Genomic DNA, 24,175 nt, shown 5'->3' with positions numbered 1-24,175 from the left:
CTGAGCCACCAATCCTGGATCAGTCTGAGCATCAGGCCAGCCCGTGCCTTCCCAGCGCTAACCTGGTGTTGCCAGCAGTCAGTGTAGCCTGAGCAACCAGAGCCAAGGGGACTGGAGGTTCAGGGAAGACTTCTTGGAGGAGGCTAGCTTAAGGGAGGCCTTGAAGAATGGGTAGGATTGGGGGGAGGCAATGGTAGAAGTGTAGACACTCCCGAGTTGGGATGTGGCCAAGGAGGGGCACATGTTTATACTTTTTCGGCAGGTTCATCAAAGCATAAATCCAGAAAGATTTGGCCAGAATTACAAAAACCGGGGGGCAGCAGAGATGGGACTAGGGACTAGAAAAAAAGTGGGGCAGAGTCAGAGGGTGAGGGGCAGACAGGAAAATTGAGGACCGTGGACTTTGCTCCTCCCGGGGGAATGCTTTTGAAGGGCAGCACACCCGAGTCCTGGCTCAGATGACCTCCTGCTCCGGGAGACATGACATTCCTACCTGGGAAAGGGGACGAGCTGAACCGCCCTCCTCTCACTGAGAAGCAGACACTGAGGACTTGGCCAGCTCATGTCAACAGGCCCCAGTAATGCCAGAAAGCAGACATGGGCCTGACAGGTCACAAAGTGACGTGTGCAACTGGCTTACATGTCCAGCATCTAAAACACGTCTCACCTTGCCTTCATGGCTCAGAATTTGCTGCTCTTTCTTGCCTGTGTCCTCGGCCCTCTGCTCTACCTTTCACCAGAGGACCTGGCGGGTCAGCATTAAGGGGCCCTCCATGTGGCCCCTCTGCAGCCCCTGACCAGCATTTCCCTTCTCTTCCTACTCCCAGAAACACGAAGCACCGGGGCACAGGGAGGAAGAGACGGAAGAGGAGGAGGAAGCAGAAGAAGACATCAGCTCCAGCAGCAGCGACTCAGACGCCAGCGACGAGGAGGAGGTGGAGGGAGGAGTGGGCAGGGGCAGACACGGGCAGAGCGGAGCCAGGCAAGCCCAGCTGGAGTGGGACGACTCCACCCTCCCATACTAGTGCCCCTCCTGTGCCCACTCACTGTCCCTTTTGTAAGCCACACCCAATGTATGTGAGTCTATCACTGTCGCCTCTGATTTCAATGACACTCTGGGCAGGCCTTCCCCAGCCTCCTGGAACCCGCCCTTCATGTGGGCTCTCCCGTACCCCAGCCCTGGGCTGGTTCCAGGAAGTCCAGCCTCTTCCTCAGTGGGGACTCCGGGGTGGACTGTGCTGCCACGCCCACTGCTCCTGCCCCTGACTCCCGGGTCCTGTCAGCCAATCTGCAGAGTTCTGCCTTTGATCATCTCTGCAGTCGCCTCCTTGAGTTCCATGCCCCTAAGACCCTGAGGTTCCAACTCACTGTGTGCACCAAACTCAGTTGTTTCTCCACACAGCGGGTTCTCCTTACCTGACTCTCCAGATGGCTTCCCTCAGGCAGGGTGGCTGGACTTCACACACCCAAGAGCTTGCCCTCAGCACTTGGAAGAAGTCCTTGCTGAGGCGGGAACTAAGTTCACAGGGAGAGGCTCCACACTCATGCACGCACACACGCTCCCCAGTTGGCAGAGCCTTTCCCTTTGACCTTTCTGAGACCATCCAAGCGTAAGTGAAAAGTCCAAAACATGGGCCACCGCAGGGCCTGGGGCCAGTCACTACTGAGACCCACACGGCCTCCTTGCTGGGGGCTCCAACCCCATAAAACCACACAGGCACTGCCCCAGGCGACGGCTGTGAAAAGCCAGTAGCCAGGGATCAGAAGGAAGGGCTGACAGGGCACCACCATTGGGCTTCATGGTGGACACAGATCTGGGAGATGGGGCAGTTTGGCTCTCCCAGGCCAGAGTGCAGCCCCAGGTAGACAAGGCTCTCGTCACCTAGTCTTAGGATCCTCATCCCCTATGTCACACTGGTTTACCTCTTAGGAAAACGCATTCCTGTTGGATATATTAGAACAAGCGTGAACTGCATCAAGTCTAAAGCAAAAGTTTGAAAACTTAACTGCTAGGAATTAGAAACATTTGCAAGAACAGCTGCTTCATTTTCTTTCCATATAAAAAGGAGCAGTGCTTTGGGTGGAGGGCAAATATATCTGAAAACCTCATTTATTTCTTCTTTTTTTAAATAAGGAAATCTCTTCCATCTCCTTCCTAACATGGACACCTCATGGGGAGAACAGTTGCTATAGTAACTGGTCTGGGATCTTTTGTGGCCAAGAGAATAGCAGGCAAGAATTAGGGTCATTAGAGGACGTCCATGAGGCTCGGACCTCCTGGGCTTTGTCTTCGCATGCGTGATCTGTCCCTGTCCTCCCAGGCTCCTCCAGCCCACTCCATACTGGCTTGTTACAGGCGCCGAGCTGGTCCCTCATCACAGTGGCATTCAGATTCAAAAGTTCAGAATCTGTTCATTCTAATCCCAGCCCCTCCTACCCGCCCCCGCCCCCCATTGAAACAGAGCTCCTGAAGCTTATGTCAGTTGTCCTCTCACCTGACCTGCACCCGGCAGGAACCCACAGCAAGCCTTTGCAACCCCCGATTCCAGAAAACATCCTTTATGCAACCTTTTCCATCGCCTACAGTGCTTTCTGCATCTGTTCCTTCCTCTGAGCCTCGCAATAATTCTGTGGCCTCTGCTGTCAGGCACATTTCCATTGTGAGTAAACAGAGGTTCAGAGATTCCAGCATCTTGCTTAGTCCATAGACTAGATTGGACTCCCCACTTTCCATGTCGGGTCCAGTGCCCACCACCCTGATTCTATTTCTGTTCATCTTTGCCCACCTAACTGGCATTGCTGAGGACCTACTATGTGCTGAGCACTCACCCAGCAGCAGTGGGAAGGGATGGGGCTGAGTAAGAGAAGCCCCTGGCATCAGAGGACCTGACGGTGGCAGAGTAAGACAAAGGAGCATGGAAATGATACAAGAGGCAGGTGCAGAGGGAGGGAGAGAAGTCACAGGAAGAAGGGGGACACATCCACAAACTCAACCAGCCTCTTATTTTTCCCTCTTTAGGGAAAAACACTGGCAGGAGTTTGGGCTTTTATATTCATTGACTGGACTTTTATATTCATTGACTGGAAATAGACACCTCTGTGAATTCTCCCAACCAAATAGCCTTTTCTCCCCTGCTGTGTCCATACATCTACAGGGGGAAAAAACCTGTGAGACTATAGTCCTCACATTCCCCCATCTCCGGGTGGCTGTGTCACTCATTCATGGCTGACTGAGCAGTCTGGAAATGCCAAATCTTGGGGAGAGGGAGCAAGGGAACATGGCACTTGACTAGGGCAGCAGAGTCAGGGACTAGACTTACATGCAGAGAAACAACAGGTCATCAGAGTCCCGTCAACACCCATACTCTGCCCAGTTCAGAGGAGGCACTAGAAGTGGTGCTGCTGGGTCAAAGGCCATTGTCATGTCCCCAGCACCCTACTCATCACCGTGGTGAGAACAGGAAGGGGCGGTGATGTAAAAGCAACAGAAGCGTCAGGGATTATCCAGGTGAGTGGCGAGTTATGCCACTTGCCCTCCACCAGATACTCTGTCCACAAGTGGAAAAGGTCATGGTCAACCCAGCATTTTCGAGTCTCTAACTGGAGTTTTTAGCCAAACTCCCAGGTGACCTGGACAGGCTGTGACCTCTCATCCATGTCAACAGTGGCAGATGCAGCCTTGAACCCAGGAGGAACAGCTGACTGGTTTGGCCAGCCCATTGCTTGTCTTTCCAAGTGCACCATCAGGTTCTGCTCTCTGAGGCTTGAAAATAGTCCAATACCTCTCCAGTGGTTCTGGTGACAGGGAGGAAGAGGGGGAAGAGGGGGAAGAGGTTGAGAGAGAAAAGGCCAGCACAGAATGCATTGCCCTAGTGGAGCACAGCAAGCAGGGAGCTGACCACCTGTCTTAAAGAATGCTACTAGTAAAAGCATATTCTAGTAGGTGTAATCAAAGGCTATCAATCTGACCAAAGCCCAAATTCATCTACATGACAAAAATGGGATTTCAGTGAGACCTTCTCCCCCAGCACTTTCCTGAATGTACTCAACCCCGCCAGCAGGCGTAGGCCACATATCTGCAAGTAACAAGGCTGTACCTGAGCTCCGGGACCCTCCAGGGAGCAGGCTGCTGGTGGGGAGCGAGGTTCTTTCTCCTCTCCTGTACGTACACGTACGGCAGAGCTCCGCAAGCTCTATCTGTAGAGAGCCAGAAAGGGAATAGTTAGGAGTTTGCAAGCCACATGGTCTCTGTTGCAAGTATTCCCCTCTGTCCTTGTAGCATGAAACCAGCCACAGACTTTGCTTAAGCAAATGACTATGAATACATTCCAAAAATAACTTTCATGAACATTGAAAATTCAGGCAAATTGAATTCCTATTATTTTCACATGTCACGAAATTTTATTCTTCTTTTGATTATGATTTTCCAGCATTTAAAATTGGAAAAACTTTCCTGAGCCCACGGGCCATACAAAAACAGTAAGGCGGACAGATTTGGCCTTGGGGAGGAGTGTTGCACACTTCTTCTACCCTGCATGTGTAGAAATGGCTATCTCAGACCGTCCCGTAAACTACCCAGTGGTCTTTGCCTCCAAAAGGAACCACAGACAACACCCCAGTGTCTACTCACGCTGTTTTAAAAGTCTGTCCCAAAGAAAATGAAAGCAAAAAACATGTGTTACTTGTTGAATTGACTCAAATGCAGGTGAGCACTTGAGCTGAAGGCCCTGGTTCCAGGCACTGACTTTCCACCGAGCACTAGCCCCGCTGAGCTGAGGGCTAACTCCCAGGCTCACGGTCTTCTCTGGGAGGCCCAGCCCATCCTGATTTCTAAGCGGGAATGTTCGGTATCTCAGACTGATTTACATTTCATGCCATCACTCTGAAAATGATTCTAAAGACTTGTGACTGTTTGAATCAATAGGGATCTAATCAGTAAAGAGCCCGACCCAGCACACTTCAAAATAACAGTGTTCTTGGCTCTAGGCTTCAATATGAGCAAGAAGAAGAAAAGAAGGATTTCTTAACCATCCCTCATTTAAATGAGCCATGTCACTTTAAAAAAAAAAAAAAAAAAGTGAGGGAATGGGTCTAATTCTTTGAAAGGAGAGACCAGGGAAAAGTAGATGCTTTTCAGGTAAGATCATCCTCAGGCCTCTGGGCGAGCCTCAAAGCCTCCTGCCGGGTGCTCTGGTGGGCTTCCCAGCGGCACAGGATCTCTCTGCCTCAGATGCTGATCGAGGCAGACAAGCCAAAGCCCCGGGCACAACTTAATTTTCACGGGACCACTTTCCCTTGTCCAGCTGGAGGCAAAGGAGAGGAGAAATGAAAGTGTGAAGTCGGCTCCGGCACCTTCAGTTCCAGGCCTTTGTTTGCTTTCCTTTATGAATGCATTCTGGGCCTGCTTTAAGGATCTGGCTCTCACTTTCCTTTTGGCACCAGCTGCAAAGGACAGTTGGTTTTGCCAGGGCTGTGGATTCGAAGCCACTCTTGACTTTCCCGGGGAGATAAAGAGAGACAGAAGAACTTACCTCCGCCCGCACCCCAGAAAGCGCTCCCAAATTGCCTGTGAGCCATCAGTGAACAGATGGGATTCTGTGTCTGCAGCTATGTTCCATGTAATGCAGCAGATCCTTGCTGGGCACCGGAGTGTGCCAGGTCCTGTGCTAGAACAGAGGGAGAGAGGAAGAGTTAGGCATGGCTCTGCCATAAGGAGCTCCTGCTCTTACAAGCTGTTGGGACGTTTCCTTTGCCGTGCGAGAGGCTGTCTAGGAGTAGTCAGGACTGTTGGGGACAGAGTTTGGGGTTGGACGAGGTGGGATAACATGCTTTGGCAATTCACCAAAGTCAGGAGGTCGGAGCAATGCTGGGCGCCCTGACGCACATCGCTGGGCCAGTTGAACCACCCCCCAGGGAAGCTGGCCATACTTTTACCGGGGTTTCAGGCTCGGTTCACGGGCTTGAAATGACCTGGCTGAGATTCAGGGACACTAGGCAAAAATTAGGAAACGTGACCAGGTGCGGGGCTGGCATGACCCAAGGCCATGAAGTCACCTGACATGAGGGAGCTCCTGTGAGGCCCCACGTTGTAGCTGAGGAGGAAGAGAGGACTTGGGGGTTCACACTGGACCCTGTGGAGCAGAGGTTCTGAACGTGCATGCCTGCACCGGCAGCATCAGACCCCAGTTAAGACCTACAGAGTCAGAAATCCCGGGGTGGGACCCAGCCCTCCGAGTTTTAATGAGCTCTCGGGTTTTGAGGACCACTGATACAGGCTGAGGAGAGTGACTTAAGCTGGCTTTGGGAGGGGAGGATCGTTAGCAAGATAAAATGCTCAACCACTCATGTGGTGAGGAGAGGGCCTGCCAGGCTCCAGGGCACGCTTCCGGAGGCGGGGTCTCACAGAACGCTGGTCCTGGTCACAGTTCCACTCCTCCCCTCGGGCAGGACCCGCTTCCTGCTGCTCTGGCCCCTTTCTTCCTGGCAAGGCTGTGGTGAGACCACCCATCCCTAAGGAGCTGCTACCAGCTCCCTCCTCAAGGGCTGCCCTTCAGGGGGACAGTGAAGCTGCAGCAATGACCCTGCGCTGCCAGGAAAACTGCTCTCTGTGCTGCTGGCGCCTGGCAGGCTGGGCGTGGTCACCTAAGGACACTGCAGGTTGCTGCAGCACTGCTCCGTGTGTGGCGGGACTGGGCACACAGCAGCATCACCCAGGCTCTCAATTGGGAGGAAATAAGTGGCTTCTCTTAGAAGGGCAGTTGCTCTTTCTACTGAAAGAACAAAACCAAAGCCAAAAACAAGCTTGCAGCCTTCCCTATAGACCATCTGTCTTGGCCCTGGAATTTCTAAGACCAGACTCCACCAATGCCTCTTTTCCCACTGACCAGATGCCTGAAGTCGACCAATTATTGATTTAGGTTTTTGATTTGTGCTTTAAACTATGAAGCTCCACAAACCTTTGGGAGAACTAGTTGGTGCTCTATCAGTCATTCACAACTGACTGTGGTACGGAATCTGTCCTCATAGGAGGATTTCTCAGACTGGGAGTCAGAGGACGAGCTAAGAGCGAGCCCAGGCACATGGCCTTGGAGATCTTCCCCTGCTATGTCTGCCTCCTAAGAAGCCCACTTCCCCCCCGAATCACATTCCTGGTCCTCTCAGCAGTCGCCTCGCTGAGTCCTCCCACATGCCCTTAAGGACACCTCCATTTTCCAGCCCAGCTTGGAAAATAGCTTCTGATTAAATGCCCAACCAATCTCCTAAGACCACAGAGACCACACTAACACATCTCTATCAGATTAGAATATGCGGCAAGGACTAGGGCTTGTCAGTTGTTTGCTGATGAGAGAGCACCAGGTAGAGGGCTGCTTCATGCCACTTAGGTCCAGAAGAGCTTTTTCTTCACAGCCTGGCCTCTCTTTGTGAATTCTCCAAAGAAATATTATTTTCCCCAAGACCTTAAGGCAATTTTATGCGTTTCCCTGAGGTTAGTCATCTATTGCAGAAAGCCTGCAGTGGGACTGAAGAATGAGGGATGGATGTCAGGCAGTGGACGGAGACATTTGCTAGTGCTGGGAGCAGGATGGGCCCTGTTCCTGTTGGCCACCTGGGCCTGTGCAGTCAGATAAAACAGGGAGATGTGTGGACAGAGGGTGAGGAGCTCGGACCCAGCCAGGACACCAGATGGAGTGAGTGGGTAGTGAGAGGACGTTTACTGGGAAGGCTGAGTCATTGACCATATCAGCCATTTACTTTGTCAGAAATGTGCAAAGAACCATGTCCCAACAGCAGCTAGTTCCTCCCCTTCCAAGGAGCAGAGAGGAGCTGGTACTTCTGCACCCCCAAGGTGACATCTCCAGAAGCAGGGATCTACTCCACGGTTGAATGAAATGGAACCACAGCTGTCCCAGGAACCTGAGGGGTGTCTGATGAGAGCCCTGGAACTCATGGTGGTGTTAGGTGAATGTGACTCCCCAACTCCTGCCCCCTCTGCTGCACAGGCCCCTTCCTCAAGGCAAGAGTGAGTTCTCTATCACAGCACACTGTTGTCTAACATGGCACCTGACCCCATAGCATGTGTTCAATACACTCTGAAGTACATGGAATGCCAGAGAGCCCTTGACCTCAGTGAATGGACAGGGTTTGGAAAATTAAGATGCTCCAATGCAGAAAGATGCCTTCATCTCTTCTCTTAATGCAGAAGTTGAGATCCTTTATGAAATCAGATGGAGGAGGAGGAAGAGGGCAGTGGGTGGGAGATAACAATCCTGCAAACAAGTGGGAAAGGTGCAGGAGTTGGGGTGTTGGGAGAGTGAAAGGAGCCCCTGAGCAAGGAGCAAGGTTGAGGGGCCTTGGTGAGCCCACTTGTGTGCCCTGTCCACCCTGGACAGCATCCCGACTAGGAGAAAGCCTCCATCCGTTAGTGACCCCAGCCCTGTGCTGCGCTCCAATCCCTTGCATCAGATTCTCTGCAGAGGAGATTCATCAAGGTGAAGCTCAATCCCCAGTAGACTAATGAAAAGAGGACAACAGACGTGCAAAGAGCCAAAATGCAGACGGTGGGTATTCATCACAGGCAACAGAAACATGTCGGCTTTAATGTCTGTTCGCTTTTATCTTGAAATGAAAATGCATCTCTGCTGCCCAGACCCTTTTTTCTGATCATTTCAGAGCCGAAATGAGAAACACACACACACACACACACACTACACAAATGTTGAGGGGTCCTTTCTCCAACAGAAAGAGCTATCCTACATGAGCCCATAGGTTGTATCTATGTATAAAAGCAAAGAACCAACCCCAAGTCTCAGCTACAGACTCCAGTCCCTGGAGAAGAGAAGCAACAGATGAGGAGGCATCTGCCTTTGGGAGGTGAAGGGCTCTGCTTGTGCCTGTGGGTTACAGACGTGAACATACTGTGCACGTTAACCCTGGACAGAAAAGTGCATTGATCTTGATCAAAATGGAACCCCCCCCCTCTAAACCCCCTTTTTCAACTGCACAGAAGCAGCTGATATGCAAGATTAAGAACCGGTCATGTTCATCGTCACTAGTAAGCTTCAAGTGGTAGAAACAAGGCGAAAGCTTTTTGGAGGTCAGGAAGTTGGACTTGCTATCCAGGGCTGGTCACTCCAAAAGCAAGAAAAGAAAGATGGAGGTGACTCGGAGTCAGAGAGGGAATGTGAGGCTGGAGAGGAGAGGAACCAGAACACCCCTCAGCCAGGAAGCCAGAGCACTGCTCCATCTTGAAAGCTGTATCTGTCAGCAGACTTCTGGGTGTGTCTGGTGATGGGACCACAGAGGTGGTCAAATCAACTGCTTCTGAAGTCAGAGCTGACGGAAGATAAGTTCAGTTCTAAGTGAAATTGTCATGGTGGATCAGGCCACCTGATGGCTTCTGAAACAGGTGTCTGGAGCCCTGAGCTTGGGAGAAGATAGAAAACCAGTTGGTGAGTTTAGAAAAGAAAGTGCATGTAGAAGTTGGTTGTTTTCAAAGGAATTTGTAGATATTAGAGTTGGTATGTTATTGGCACGGACATTGTAATGTCGGCAAGGTCATATTTGGAGTGACTTGGTGGTGCTTTGTTTGGAATTTTAGTTAATGTAATAAATTTAAACTATTAGAGGCAAGTAGGGGAAAGACAGCAAAATATTTGTGTCGTGTGCACATAAAATGGAAAAATAAGTAAAGTATAAAAGGAAAATATCAATGGTCCCAACAAAGTTTAAATTCTTTAGAAGCTCTGGTTTGGATGGGATAGTTTTTTCATATTGTTGTTGTCTACTTTTAGCTCTCAAAGCTCTGGGAACAGTGCCTGGTAAGCATTTGGAAATTGAAGGTCCAGCTTGTTACCACTTGATAGATATTCAATAGTATCATCACAGACCCTAAATTAAGTGAGCCACAGAGAAGCTCGGCCATGTACCTTCCCCTGATCATCATGACCTAGCTGAGGACAAGCCTCTTCGACTCACAGATTCGGCGCAGTGTCCAGCCAGTGAGCAGTGTCCAGTTAGTGAGCAGTGACGGGACAATGCAAACAGTAGGTTCACACCACTTAGACCACATCTGCATCACACCCAACAAGCTGTTTCCACAGGGAATCGGGCTGAGGGCTTCCCTTCCATCACCTCTGCCATTCCCTAGACACCTGGTGAAATGCTGTCGAGTTTTGCCAACTTGAGGCACAATTCTTCAACTAAATGTAAAGGTCCTGAGCTCAGCCAGTCTAACAGGCCCTGTGGTTTCCTCTCTCAGCCCTTGCCTTCTCTCCCCTGTCTGAGATTCCACCACCATTTAGAAGTCTGGATCGGCTCTTTATCCCCAACTGCCAACCACAGTGTGTGAGAAAGGTCTGAGATAAGGAGGCGAGCCTTCTCTCTCCAAGGCTCTGGGGTGTTGACACTGCAGAGAAGGACCAACAGCCTCATTTTGCAGAATCACCTTCAATCACTGTTACCATCTGGGCAATTACTGCCAATCTGGCCAGAGTGGCTCCCAAAGTGGCTGGGGGTGTATCTGACACACGTCACCTTTCTGAGCACTTCCACTTCCTCTTAGAGTGAATCATTTTAGTCCAGAAAATGTGTTTATTTGCCAACTATACTGTTGTGTGTGTGTGTGTGTGTGTGTGTGTGTGTGTGTGTGAGTGTGATGCAATGCCAACTCTGGGACATCTTGTTAGAAGGACTGTCCACATTTATGGAATGTTGACTCTAAGAGCACTTGCCACCTTGCCCCATGAAAGAGGTTGCCCAATCCCAGCAGACCACAGAAAATGCCCTCTCCCTCCCCACCCCCTCAGCGCCTGCCCCTGCCTAATGAGCTGCCCTATCCAACCCAGGTTGATGCAGAGTGGGGGTGGCTGAGAGTCTGTATATACATAAAGAGATAGGAAGAAATCACCACCATAACGGGAACCTGCTGGGCTTCTTCCCATGACTGTGATCTTACCCATGTTGGAATCTCAAACTTTAAATTTCTAACAATTAAGATTCTTGCTGTTTCCAAGTAATTTGTTAAATGCTATTCAACACAGACAGATATTTATTTTCAGCCTTGGCTTGTAAATGCCTACAAACTGATTCATGTTGGTGGTCATTCCGACACTTTCTGTGAATTGGTGAATAAATATGATTTTAGAGTTTCACAGTAAAGATGGCCTCTGAGAGTTTTTATTCTTCAGAGTATTTGATGAGGTGAGATGATAACTGCTTTGGCCAGTCAACATTCTCTAGGACTCTGAGTTGGGGGGGCGGGGGGGGCCGCATGGAAAGTTGGCCCCTATCAGGGAACCCCGTCACACTCAGAGCTGAATTCCAAAACAGTGTAACTGGAGCCCAATAGAAAGACACTCCTATGTTTTTATTGTATGCCTACAAAGGGCTGAAGCTCTATGTGTGTGGTCTTGATTAATCCCTGAAGTGGGTAGTTATTGTGCCTGTAGTTGGCAAAACATGAAGATGAGATGCAGAGGAGCTGGGAGATGTGAAGGGCAAATGGGACTGAGTGGCTGTGTTTCTCTCCAGCCCGTTTCCTCCTGCTCCTCCATACTGGCCTTCCCTTTGTCATGCAAATCATTATTAATAATATGCACTTTATTTAGCTAACCAGGTGCCTGGAACTATGCTCTGTTTTATGTGCAGTATTTTATTTTAAACCTGTAACAGTCTTATTAGATTTACATCTCATTTACAAATGGGGAAAAAGCACAAAGAGGCTAATAATCCTAGGCCAGTGGTCAGCAAACTCATTAGTCAACAGAGCCAAATATCAACAGTACAATGACTGAAATTTCTTTTGAGAGCCAAACTTTTAAAACTTAATCTATATAGGTTGGTACATTGTTATTAACTTAATTAGGGTACTCCTAAGCTGGCCTTTGCTAAAAACTCAAGGGGCCAAAGAGCCTCGGTTTGCTGACCACAGTCCTGGGCTATTGAATGCTAAGATTTTTAACCCATATAGCCACTCTAGGCAGCCCACTTCAGATAGGTCCAAAAGCAAATGCCTATATTCTGTGAGTCCCAGGATTAGTATAACTATGGGGCTGCTTGGCAACCTTCCCGAGGGAGAGCTCTGGGTGCTGACACAGTGCGGCCATGTTATAGAGACTACAAACTTCACCAGCGCCCTCATTGGACACAGGCCCACAGCTTAGACTCCCAGGGCCCAAGAGCACAGCCTTCTGACTTGCTCAGGGCCCTTGCCCACTCCTCTATTCCCCAAACAACAAAAAGTAGCCCCAGGAGCTCTTTGTGTATTGACCTTTAATTCCCTTCCTCGAGGCCACATCATCAAACCTTAATTCCTGTACTACCCTTCACTTATCTCATTTTACCCTTCTAATCGCCACCAACATTTACAGTCATTCAGTAATTGTCAATAATGTCTGGAGTGTCTACTTTTTTCTTGGGGCTAAGATAAACACCACACACACACACACACACACACACACACACACACACACACCTGTAAATATTCCTATACACACATATATATCTGTGGTCTTTTATTTTCAAAATACTTTAATAAAACCAACACTAGTCATAGCTCCACTGGTTGACAACCTCCATGAGCTTTCATTTCCTCATTTATAAAATGGTAACAATGGTACCTTCCTTAAGGGACACTTAGGATAATTAAATGAGGTGATTTTTATAAAACATAACCCTTTAGGCATTTACTAAGTAATTACTGTCATCGCAACTAAGACCAATCCTCTTCCAACACGCCCTAGCAATGCGTAGTGTGGGTCACACCTTCATTCATCAGCCCTTGTTTCATCCACTCACTCACTCACTCACTCACTCATTCATTCAGTGGTTCTGGGGTCTAGCCTCCACAACATTCTCATGGGTGGACTCCTCCTTATCTCCTCAATAGGGACATTTTCAGAAAGAGGGGAAATGGAAAGGGCAGAGAGTTGTACAAGGATTGCTGAGCATTGGCACTGGATCTCTAATCTTTCCTCCAAATCCATGAAGAAAGCATCTTTATCCCATTTCATAAATGAATGAGTTCCAGGGAAACTAGGTCTCCTGTTGGGGTCACACAGCTGGTGAGTGGCAGAGCCCAGAGCCCTTCAGCAGTGATTTTCCAAATAATGTGCTTGTTGCTGAGCCCAAGGTCGGCCCCCATTGCACGGGAATAACCAGCCCCAAAGATTGAAAAAGCAGAGTGTGCAGGTGCCAGAGCCAGTGACAGCCCTGTTTTCCTTTTTAGCACCAGTTCCCAACACATGCCAGACAGGAACTGAGAAGCCCTGGCTGGACAACTACAAGTTCAAAAATAAAATGAGTTTAAAACAATGTAAAATAGAGCCTAAAAAAAACAAGCAGGAGAGCAAAACCACTAGACACATGCACCTAGAAACAGGCAAATGTGCCTCCTCTCCCAGAGCAGAGACATTGGAAAGCTGTCCCTAAGGTCTCTGTTGACCTCCGTGTCCTGGAATCTGTGAGGATCCTGAGACTCAGAGAAACTTGAAGTCTCCATTCATTCACGTGTCCATTCTTTGACCAAAGATGTTCCAGAGTTTCTTACTTGGTGCCTCCTGTGAGCCACACACTGTGCTAGGCACCAGCTTCCGCCCTCACTGAATGGACAGTCCAGCGGAGGAAAGAAGCAATTGTTAGATAATCCCATAAATAAGTATATGATTGCTATTTAAGTGGGCTCCCCTGAAACTCTGAATATCTATACCAGGATAAATTGCCGTAATTAGTAAGGCCAAAGTTTCCTTAAAGAAATGAAGATTGAGGGAAGGTGGCGAAAGGGGTGGTGTTCTAGTTAAGGTTCTTAGTTGCAATTGAGAGAGTCACCTTTAACTAGTTGAAGACAGCTGGTATCTATGGACAGAATCACTGGGAAACTAGAGAATCTGAGCTTCTGAAAACACCTCTCCACAGTGCCTTCTCCAGCAGAAATGAACCAAGGCATGAGTACAGATGTGGGCTGTACATCTGGAAGGATCTCATCTTGCTCTCCTCTGTTTCCTCATCTAAAACTTTCCCTCCAAAATCTTCCTGTGGGTCTACCTCCTGAAACATCAGGTCTCAATGTGATGAGCCACCAGACAGAGATCAGAGTGAACATGGGGATATTTCCAAATAGGCTCAATTTTGGTCAATCAAGATTATGCCGCTCCCCTGTTCAAAATCCCCCCAAGAGAGCTTCATGACCTCATCACCACCTCAAGATCAAGGGAACCCCACTGCATGGCTCATGACATGGTTAATGAGCTATTCAAAACCTACATATACTGCTTCCTGTGTGAAATTAAACATTCCAGACCTCATCCACATGTCCATCAGACCTCATTGAGCATGGAAGAAGGCTGCTGGCAGTGAAACGTGAGCCCAAGGAGCAGGCTGGTGACGGGCAGCCACAGCCTTCTCTGACAAGACGCGTTTAAAAAAATCGAAAAACTGCATCGCGTATTTTCCTTCCATGAATAAATGACAAAGTAACTTCACTTTATTAAAAGATGTCAGCCCTGTCACCTGGTTCTAGCAGACTTCGACTCAAACACAACCTGAAGCATGTTTCTTCCACCATAAGGTGCCTCTGACTCAGAGTGTGTGTGTGACAGAGGGACAGCAGGACAGACTGCTCACTACCAGGAGTTGCTGGTGAGGGCTTTCAACCCGTGTGTGTCCAGATTCTGGGAGCAGATTTGCTGCCTAGTTTCCTCGACTCACGTAGGTAAGAAAAGAGGAGCTATGGTGTGTAGACTCAAGGATAAAGGTGGGATCAATGAGGTGAATTGAAGAACAGCCACTTCTAGATAAGTAAACTAATTTAAGGTAACAGTTTCGGAACTGTGTGCTGGCTGGAGTGGGACCCCTGGGGAATGCCCTCACCTTGAAGGCAACCTGGGCTTCTACAGTTAGAACCTCAGGATCATTTGATCTGTATACAGTGAAAATCTTAACCCCAGACAGATGGACTTGAATGTATTCTCCCTGACATAAGCTTCCCCAGGTTGCTTCCCTCTTAGAATACCATTATTTAAATCTGAGGTTTGTTTACTAGCTTTAAAAATATATTTTTTAGAACTTTGTAGAAAATGGATAAAGAATAGGAAGACTAGTCACAGGGAGAGTAAAACAAGCTAGCCCGAGGGAGCTCCCTCTGTGTGGGAGTGAGTCTGAAGGAGGAGGCCAGGGCTATGCCCACTGGGGATAATAACATATTTGTGTGCACGCACATACCATACAACACAAAGGCTTTACATTTTCTGGGATGAAAACCATGTCCCGCAAATGGGTCATCATTTTTGACAAAATTATGCACTTTAAAAACATCCCCAAAATCACAGCACTTGGGGCTTCCAGGCAGGACTCTTATTTTGACTATCACATCAGAGAGAAAGAGAGAGAAAAGGAGAGAGAGAGGAGGAAGTGCAAAAAAAAAAAAAAAAAAAAAAAATAGCCTTTCTACCTTCTTCAGCTCCTTCATGGATTCAATTGACTAGAAGGTGGGAATTCTAACCCCAAAAAGATAAGAGAATATTATATAAGCTTTTGCAGATTTAATGTAAAAGGCTTAAGAGTTGGCACAGAAAAAGCAGGGAGTTTTTTAAAAATCAACCACTCCCAAGAAATATTCAGTTAAGACAATTGTTATATAATCAAAGTAATAATTTATTTTAAAAAATACATCATAATAAACAGCACTGTGTGTGAGAGTAAAAGAGAAAAAGAAAGAGAATAGTTAACACTTGAAATATTTTTAACAGGAGTCCACATTCTAAAGAGGCTGGCTTCCCTCTTAGGATATCATTATTTAAACCTGAGGTTTCTTTACCAGCTTAAAAAATCAGAAATATATTTTTAAAACTTTTTAGAAAATGGATAATAATAGGAAGATCAGTCACAGCAGAGAACACTCAAGAGATTAAAAGACATATAAAGATATTCTCAAACCCATTAGTAATGATCAAAATACAAATTTAAACCCAAATCACACATCACAGACCCATCTGGTTGGCAAAAATTAAAGAGCTAGAAAAGAATCAAAAGTGGAAACTATTAAACTTAATAAATGAATTTATCAACGTAGCAAGATACAAAATCAACATCCACAAATCCATGGCATTTTTATATACCAATAACGAACTCTCAGAAAAATTAAAAAAGTAATCCCATTTATCACTGCAACAACAACAAAAATAAGATACCTAGGAATAAACTTAACCAAGAAGGTAAAAGACCTGTACTTGGAAAACTATAGGACATTGAAAAAAAGAAATAGAGGAACATTCAAACAAATTGAAGCTTATACCATGTTCATAGAAGAATTAACATCATTAAAATGTCTATATTATTCAAAGCAATCTATAGAGTCAATGCAATCCCTATTAAAATACCAATGGCATACTTCACAGAGCTAGAACAAATACTTCAAAAATTTATATGGAACCATAAAAGACCCTGAATAGTTGCAGTAATCTTGAGAAAGAATAATAAAGTAGGAAAGATCACAATATCAGGTATCAAACTATACCACTAAGCCATTATAACCAAAACAGCCTTTTACTGTTACAAGAACAGGCATATAGAACAATGGATCAGAACAGAGACCCCAGAAATTGACCCACACCACTAAGGCCAATTAATATTTGACACAAAGAAAGCAAGAACATACAATGGAATAAAAACAGTCTCTTCAATAAATGGTCACACTTCCAGGGCAGCCCACAGCCAACAACTGGTTGATACCTTGAGGCCAGGACCCTGACCTTAAGTCACGGCAACTCAGCAAGGCCATCCAGCTCTAGAGCTCCCCATGAGGTCAGTTCTTCCTCTGCCCAGTCCTGCTCCCTTCCCTCCTCTCCCCCCAAAGGAATTGATTTGGAGAACATAAATTCCCAGTAAATTTCCTTCATGTTCATCTCTATCTCAGAGTCTGTTTCCTGAGAAACCCAACTTAACCCACATAACAACTTGGGTAAACCATGTAAGAATAGTGATAAAGGGAAAAGAACATTAAGTAACAATATTTCTCCTCCAACACTCAATAAAAATTAACAATAGATGCACACAAAACTATACATGTTTTCAAGAACACATACAGGTAAAAGAACATGCCTCCACACATTAGGATTGCCTACGGGAGGAAGGGACAGGAGTGGGAATAGAACCGAGGCCAATGATGACACCATGACATGGAGTCAATGTTTTTGTTAACCTCAGCTCCAAATTAGTACTTCTGCTACTACTACTAATAATAAAGCCATCTGAATTGATTAAATAATGGGTGCTTGGAATATGTGGCTGCCTAAGAAATGGCTTGGGTCTCCATGGCCCTTTATTAACAACAGGCAAGAAAACAAACACAGCAATTGGCTTCCTTAGAAATAGCACTGGGGTCCACAGCACCACTGCCTTGTGAGCCCCCACTTTCCAGGGCACCTCACCAGCCTCCCAACTTTATGACTGGCTGGCCCTGCTCTCAGAATGTCTGGACTATCTCTGGGTCTGTCTTGGAGTGAACCTTTCACTCTAGGCGCTCACGCCTTCACTGAGAACAGAGTGCATGGAGACTTCCTTGTCCACCAGCATAACTTGTGTCTGTCTGTGATTTCTTGTACATTGATCAGAATTGAATTTAGAGCTTGATTTTGGTTTTTGGGTTTTTTTTTTTGGGGGGGGTATTTTGGGGGGTGTGGCTTTGTTTGTTTCAGAGATCAGAAGCCCAAAATGAGTCCCCCCCTTTTTTTTCTTTATTTCAATTTACAGTTAATGCTCAATATTATATTAGTTTCAGGTCTACAGCCTAGTGGTTAGACTTTTATATAATTTACAAAGGAATCCTCCCGTAAGTCTAGTACCCACCTGGCACCATATAGTTTTTACAATATTATTGACTATGTTTCCTTTTCCACCCAGTCCCCCAACTGCTTACCTTCTGGCAACCGGAAGTTTGTTCTCTGTATCTGTGAGTCTGTTTCCGCTTATTTGTTTAATTTCGTCTTTAGATTCCACACAAAAGCTTGTCTTTGCTGTGATGTTCCCGCAGCAAGTTGTAGAGGAGAGAAACGCAGCCCCACTACCGCTAATCACCAGACTCAGCCAGTATTTCCCAGAAGAACCTCGTAATTGTTGAGCAGCCAAATCAGCTGGGAGGCGGACACCAGTTGGCTCTCCTCACCCCCTCCCCCTTCCTCCTGGGGAGCAGTTCCCCATCCCCCTCCTTGCATTGACGTGGTCCTATGTGAGGTCCTCGTCAAAGGCACATGCGTGGACGTGATGCCAGCCACTCCCAGCCTGGCCTTAGGAATTGCTGTGAACAGTGTCCTCCGGGCTCTTTCCCCATCTGCCGTTGGGTGCAGATTAACACGTATCCTCATGAGCCTCGGTCAACGAGGGCAGAACCACGTGATGGACCACTTGAGGGTGAGCTGCTTGCTGATCAGGAATACGGGCTTCAGACTCAACAAGAGCAGGGCCACAGGGAATTAAAGCACAAGATAGGGCAAAGCTGGGAAATGCAAGACTCCACAGACTAGCCATCATTCTGCACACTTAGGTCCGTGTGTTAAAAGGCTTCAGCAAGTCTTCAATTAGGTCTGTTACATCTGCCTGGTTGTCCCACAGTGTAAGGAAGAGTCATCCTCATTTTATTTTAAAACTACCGTAAGCAAAGGTCCTTTTACTTAAAGAGAGAAAAGGATTCCCAGGTGTCCGATACAGAAAGCGAGAAGAAGGGAGCTGAAAAATGCTCTACAATGGTTCTCTTTATAGGAGGGAAATCATAAAAAGAGGCCAATTACAAACAAAATCGAATGTTATGTACATACTGTTAAAATATGTATATGTTAAGCTTTAAAGTATATGAATAACTTTATTTTCATTCAGGTGAGTTTAGCAAGTCCTGCTGATTGCCTGTTCAGTATCCATTCCCACTTTACTGCTTATGAACAGTATGGTTAAAACTATGAAATCTCCCAGCTCTCTGGTGGCTAAGCAAGGCCTCAACTCCGTTCTGGCCAATAAGATGCAGGTGGAAGCTCCGGAGGAGGGTGCTCTGGGTTAAAAGACAAGATGTTGCTAGGAGGTCATCTGTGCTCTTCGTCTTCTTCTTACTGCAAACTGGAACATGGAGGAGACTTGCAGGGCAGCAGCCACCTTGTAACCCCACAAGACACCACTCCCGAGGCAGAAGGCCTGCGTGCTGAGGGTGACAGAGCGGAGACATGCAGAGCAGCCGAGACCCTGGTGGCGTGGCTGAGCAGAGTAACAGCCTGGGCCCTGATGCCTCCCCTCCTCACTCCAATCAACGGTTAAGAGGCATTGATTGTGTTGTATTTTTGCTATTTGCAGATAAGTGGATTCCTGATACCAAACATGATCTCTACTTGTTTTCAAATACAAAGACGACTGTCAAAAGAAAAGAAAAAGAAAAGGCTGTCAAGCTGGTGCTCTATAATTTATACAAATGTTTCATAATGGAATTTATAGCTTCCAAATGATATTTAGAGATAGCAAGTCACAAAGAGAGAAAGAGACATTGTCTGACAACTTAGGGGCATGTTCCTAAATATCTGACATAAAAGAATTGAAAATCTAAAACCCCCATTGCAAAAGTGATTTTCAAAAGCTTCTTTTTAAGTCTTCTTGAGAAATAAAACATGTTCTGGCCAGGATAAACATGAAATACAGGCAAGTATTTACAAAGAGCTACAAGTTATGACTTTTAGTAACTTCAAGATAGATTCAAAAATAAAAAACTGTGGTTTAGTTATCACTTTTATTTTTAAGTATAACCTTTCAATAAGAAAGTAATTCATATGCTATGAAAACTGGTAGCATCCCAAAATTATGCTGAGCTATAATAATATGAGCTTAAGAGAAACATAAAATAACATAAAAATTTCTTCCATGGTGTGAATAATAGAAAATATATATGTGTTACTCTCTGCCCCTTGTTCCTGGCATAGAGCTTCTAAATCCCTTGCAATTTCCTAAGTGATGAGAGCACTAATATTGGTTCTAATATTTGGTCCTGGACTCCAGTTCCCAGTTCAGGGTCCTAAATCCCTTGGAAGTTCCTGAGTGACAGGAGTGCCTTCTGTTCTAATGGGGTCACTGTGGGTGGGCTCCTGCATGGGGGACTCATCACCAGGAAGACCAAGCCAGGACTAGAAGCTTAAGACTTTCAACCCCACTCTCCCCATCCTCTGGGAGGGGAAAGGGGCTGGAGATTCAGCTAATGCTCCATCACGGCCACCTGAGGAAGCCTCCATACAATCCCAGTGTGGTGGATTCGCAGAGCTTCTGGGTAGGTGAGGGGATGGGCACACCCCAGCTCCTGGGCTCAGGATTCCTCCAGACTCAAGTCTCTTAATCTGTTCACTGATACCCTTTATTATGTCCTTTATAATAAAATGGTAAACACCGTGCTTCTCCGAGTTCTGTGAGCCATTCTAGCAAATTCTCAAGCCCAGGGAGGGGAATGGGGACCCCAATTTATAACTGATCAGTCAGAAGTGCAGGTGACATCCCGGGACTTTCAACGGGTGGGATGTGAGACTAACACCAGGAAGATCGAGTCAGAATCAAGGTGAATTAGGGGACACCCGCTATTACTACAGAGAAGTCCTGGATTATGGGAAAAGCCCACTCATCTGGTGTCAGAGTGTTGTGGGTGTGAGCGTGAAAGAGAGTAAATGAGGAGTGCTTTTCTTTATGCATAAGGCTAAAACTTATTTTTTTAACTGTTGCTTTCAATCTTGGCCTATGAAATGGTGGGCTCTGAGCCAAGAAAAGGAAATAAAACTATCTCCTGACTTTAAAAAAATGTATATATGAGTTTTATTTTCTCCAAGTAATTGGGAATTCCAAACTTAGGAACTTTGAATACTTTTAGTTCCCAATAAATACATGTTGTATAATAAAACTGGTAAAATTTAACATTTCATAGTCTAGTAATTTCCTTGTAAATTGGAATCAGAAAAACACACATCTATTGGTGAATTAAGTTATTGTTGAAACTCCAATTCTTTGTAAGTGGCTGTTTGCTTTATCTCTGCAGTATTTGTGCACTTACCAAAAAAAGCAAAGATAGAAACATATCATGATATATTTAAATTATACCAAAATTGGGTTTTACAGAAAAGGCAAAATAGCTAAAAAAATTTTATAGATATAATTGTCTGCATTTCCTATACTTAATTTCTTATAAAAACAACAATAGTAAAACCTATTCTACTTACTCTTAATTAATATTAGAAAATATATTAATGTAGCCGAAACCGGTTTGGCTCAGTGGTAGAGCATCGATCTGCAGACTGAAAGGTCCCAGGTTCAATTCCTGTCAAGGGCATGTACATTGGTTATGGGCACATCCCCGGTAGGGGGTGTGCAAGAGGCAGCTGGTCAATGTTTCTCTCTCATCGACGTTTCTAACTCTCTCTCCCCCTCCCTTCCTCTCTGTAAAAAAAAATCAATAAAATATATTTTTTTAAAAAGAAAATATACTAATGTAAAATCAATGTGTATTATAATTAATATTACAAATATGTCAAAATCTAAGTAACTAGATTTTTAAAAAACAAATGGCTTCCAATGAAACCAGACATTGATGTATTTCTATTTATATCTGTTTAGGTAATTTTCAATAGAAATATTTTATTATGAATTGTTAATATTATTAATAAGATATTTTATTATTGTTTATTTACATGTTCTGATCTAAAGTGGCTTTGGTTTGGCCAGACAGGTGAGCATCGACCCAGGAACCAAGAGGTCACCAGTTCCATTCCTGATCAGGATGCATGGCCGGTTGTAGGCTCAATCCTCAATAGGGGGTGTGCAAGAGACAGTCTATTTTTTAAAAATATATTTTATTGATTTTTTACAGAGAGGAAGGGAGAGGGAGAGAGAGTTAGAAACGTCGATGAGAGAGAAACATCGACCAGCTGCCTCTTGCACACCCCCAACTGGGGATGTGCCCGCAACCAATGTACATGCCCTTGAGCGGAATCGAACCTGGGGCCTTTAAGTCCGCAGGCCCATGCTCTATCCACTGAGCCAAACCAATTTCAGCAAGAGGCAGCCTATTGATGATGTTCCTCTCTCATCATTGTTTCTCTCTATCCCTCTCCCTTCCTCTCTCTCTCTTAAAAAAAAAAAATGTATATATATATATATATATATATATATCTCAATAAACTGGCTTTGGAACTTTGGATATATACAGTACTGAGTGGCAGGAACAGGTAGCACCCACCATATGTGGATGGGCTCCTTCATGCCTCCCACCCCCGTGCAGTTAGATGGGGCTGCATGACTAGTCCTGGCCAAAGGGCCATGGACCAAAGTGGTTCCTGTCCCTCTGGGACTAGCATTGTAAAGCCAGGATGTGACACCACAGCTCTCTCTTTACCGGCGAAGGTGACTGAGGTGTTCCAGAGGCGTGGCTCTTGATGGTGGACTTTTTGTCAGACTGGATCCAGAGTACCAGGGTGGAGCAGGACTCTCACTGACCCATGGGAGATATGAACTATAAGTGAGAGAGAAACTTGTGTGTGTTAAGCTACATAGTATCCTGGCAAATTAACTGAGATAAGAAATAGGATATGAAAAAACAAAACTAATAGTTAAAATAATGTCATTGGTAAATATACATGTATATGCAAATGTTAGGTTTACATTTTAGGCCATGGAGAGAGAGAGTTATAATTTTAGGCAAAAATTCACATCTTGTATTTGTCTGTGTTCTCTATTAACTGTATGGAATGTCTACCTCAGATGCTGAGAGTCTTGTGATTTTCTATTTCCCTGAGTCCCCTGGGGAAGTATGAGAAGAAAATGAAAGTGGTTTGCCCCTTCCAATTATTGGCACAATCTCTAGATGATGCCAACATGGAAACTTACTTACCTGGAACTGTGAAATGGAAAGCAGGCTTGTCACTCTGTGGGCTTCCCCAGCCATCAGCTGCTCTTTGGAAGCTCTGCCTGATCCCATCCTGTTCTGGGATCACACCCAAATTCAGGAAAACTTCCCTGGACACAGACTTTCTAGACACTCTGCCCATTTCTTCCCATTCTCCGATGCACATTTCTCCTCTCCTTTTCCTTTCATGTTCGGGTTTCAGGTTTGGTGCTATGTCCTTGACTCTGATGCCCTACTCCTTCCTGTGAGGAGCTTGTGCATGCTGCAGCTTCGCTGACTCCAAAGTCAATGCCATTGCAGGCTCCTCCCCAGCATGGGTGGGGGGGGGCCATATCCGGCGTCCCTTCTCGCAGCATCTTTACTGAAATGTCCTATAGGAAGCTCAAGCAACTCATCACCTTCCCCCAACAAGCCTGCTTCTCTTCCTCTGCCCCCTCTCAACATTGCATCGATCCAGACACCGGAACTATTATCCTTGGTCAGTGGTCAGCAAACTCATTAGTCAACAGAGCCAAATGTCAACAGTACAACGATTGAAATTTCTTTTGAGAGCCACATTTTTTAAAACTTAAACTTCTTCTAACACCACTTCTTCAAAATAGACTCGCCTAGGCCATGGTGTTTTGTGGAAGAGCCGCACTCAAGGGGCCAAAGAGCCACAGTTTGCTGACCACAGTCCTAGAAAATCCCCCCTCATCCGAAGTCTTTTCCCACACATTTCTTATTTTTCCCCAACATTTGTACCTTTTCTTCTCACACACAGCTCCTCTTACTCATACTATTGCACCAGCCCCATTCCTTCTCCACTCCTATCCAATTCAGCACTGCTTCAAGTGAGCTTTCTAAATGTAAATCTAACCTACCTCTCTCAATATCTCCCCACCAGGCAGGGTAGAGCCCCCTAGCATGGCCCTCCAGACCTTTTGTGACCTCTCCCCTGAGTTTTTATTGAGCCCCATTTCTCTCCATTCCTCTCCCTGGACTCTGGGCACACCCACTCCTCTGGATCCTTGCTCACACTGTACCCTCCTCCTGACATGCCTCTCTCCTCTAGTTTGTCTGGCTAAGCGCTGGTCATCATCCAAGTTTCAGTGTGAATACCATCTCCCCAAGGATGCTTTTCCTGCCTTCCAAGCCTACCCAGGTCCCCTTCTCTTTGTCCCCGTCCCTGGGCTTCCCTCTGACATGGACCAATTATATCATGCTGCTGTGGCCTGTCTACCAGCCTACCTCTCCTCCACCTCCCTCTCATGTATGCTGTCTGTGGGCAGA

The 24,175-nt window shown here is 46.1% G+C and overlaps 1 protein-coding gene across 1 annotated transcript in view; it reads left to right on the top strand.

The window, feature by feature from the left end:
- CLSTN2 (calsyntenin 2) overlaps positions 1–24,175 on the top strand; it is a 908,802-nt gene that overhangs the window by 509,066 nt on the left and 375,561 nt on the right. The window contains exon 17 of the mRNA XM_084901767.1: positions 828–4,199. Within this exon, the coding sequence (XP_084757893.1) occupies positions 828–1,025 (198 nt within the window). The 3' untranslated portion in view covers positions 1,026–4,199. The remainder of the gene's footprint in view (positions 1–827; positions 4,200–24,175) is intronic.

Source organism: Pipistrellus hanaki (genome assembly GCF_964339955.1).
Source record: "Pipistrellus hanaki genome assembly, chromosome: 13".
In the NCBI taxonomy this organism is placed as follows: Eukaryota; Metazoa; Chordata; class Mammalia; order Chiroptera; family Vespertilionidae; genus Pipistrellus; species Pipistrellus hanaki.
The sequence above is the reverse complement of the archived record's forward strand: the minus strand, read 5'-3'. Positions and strand labels throughout refer to the sequence as shown.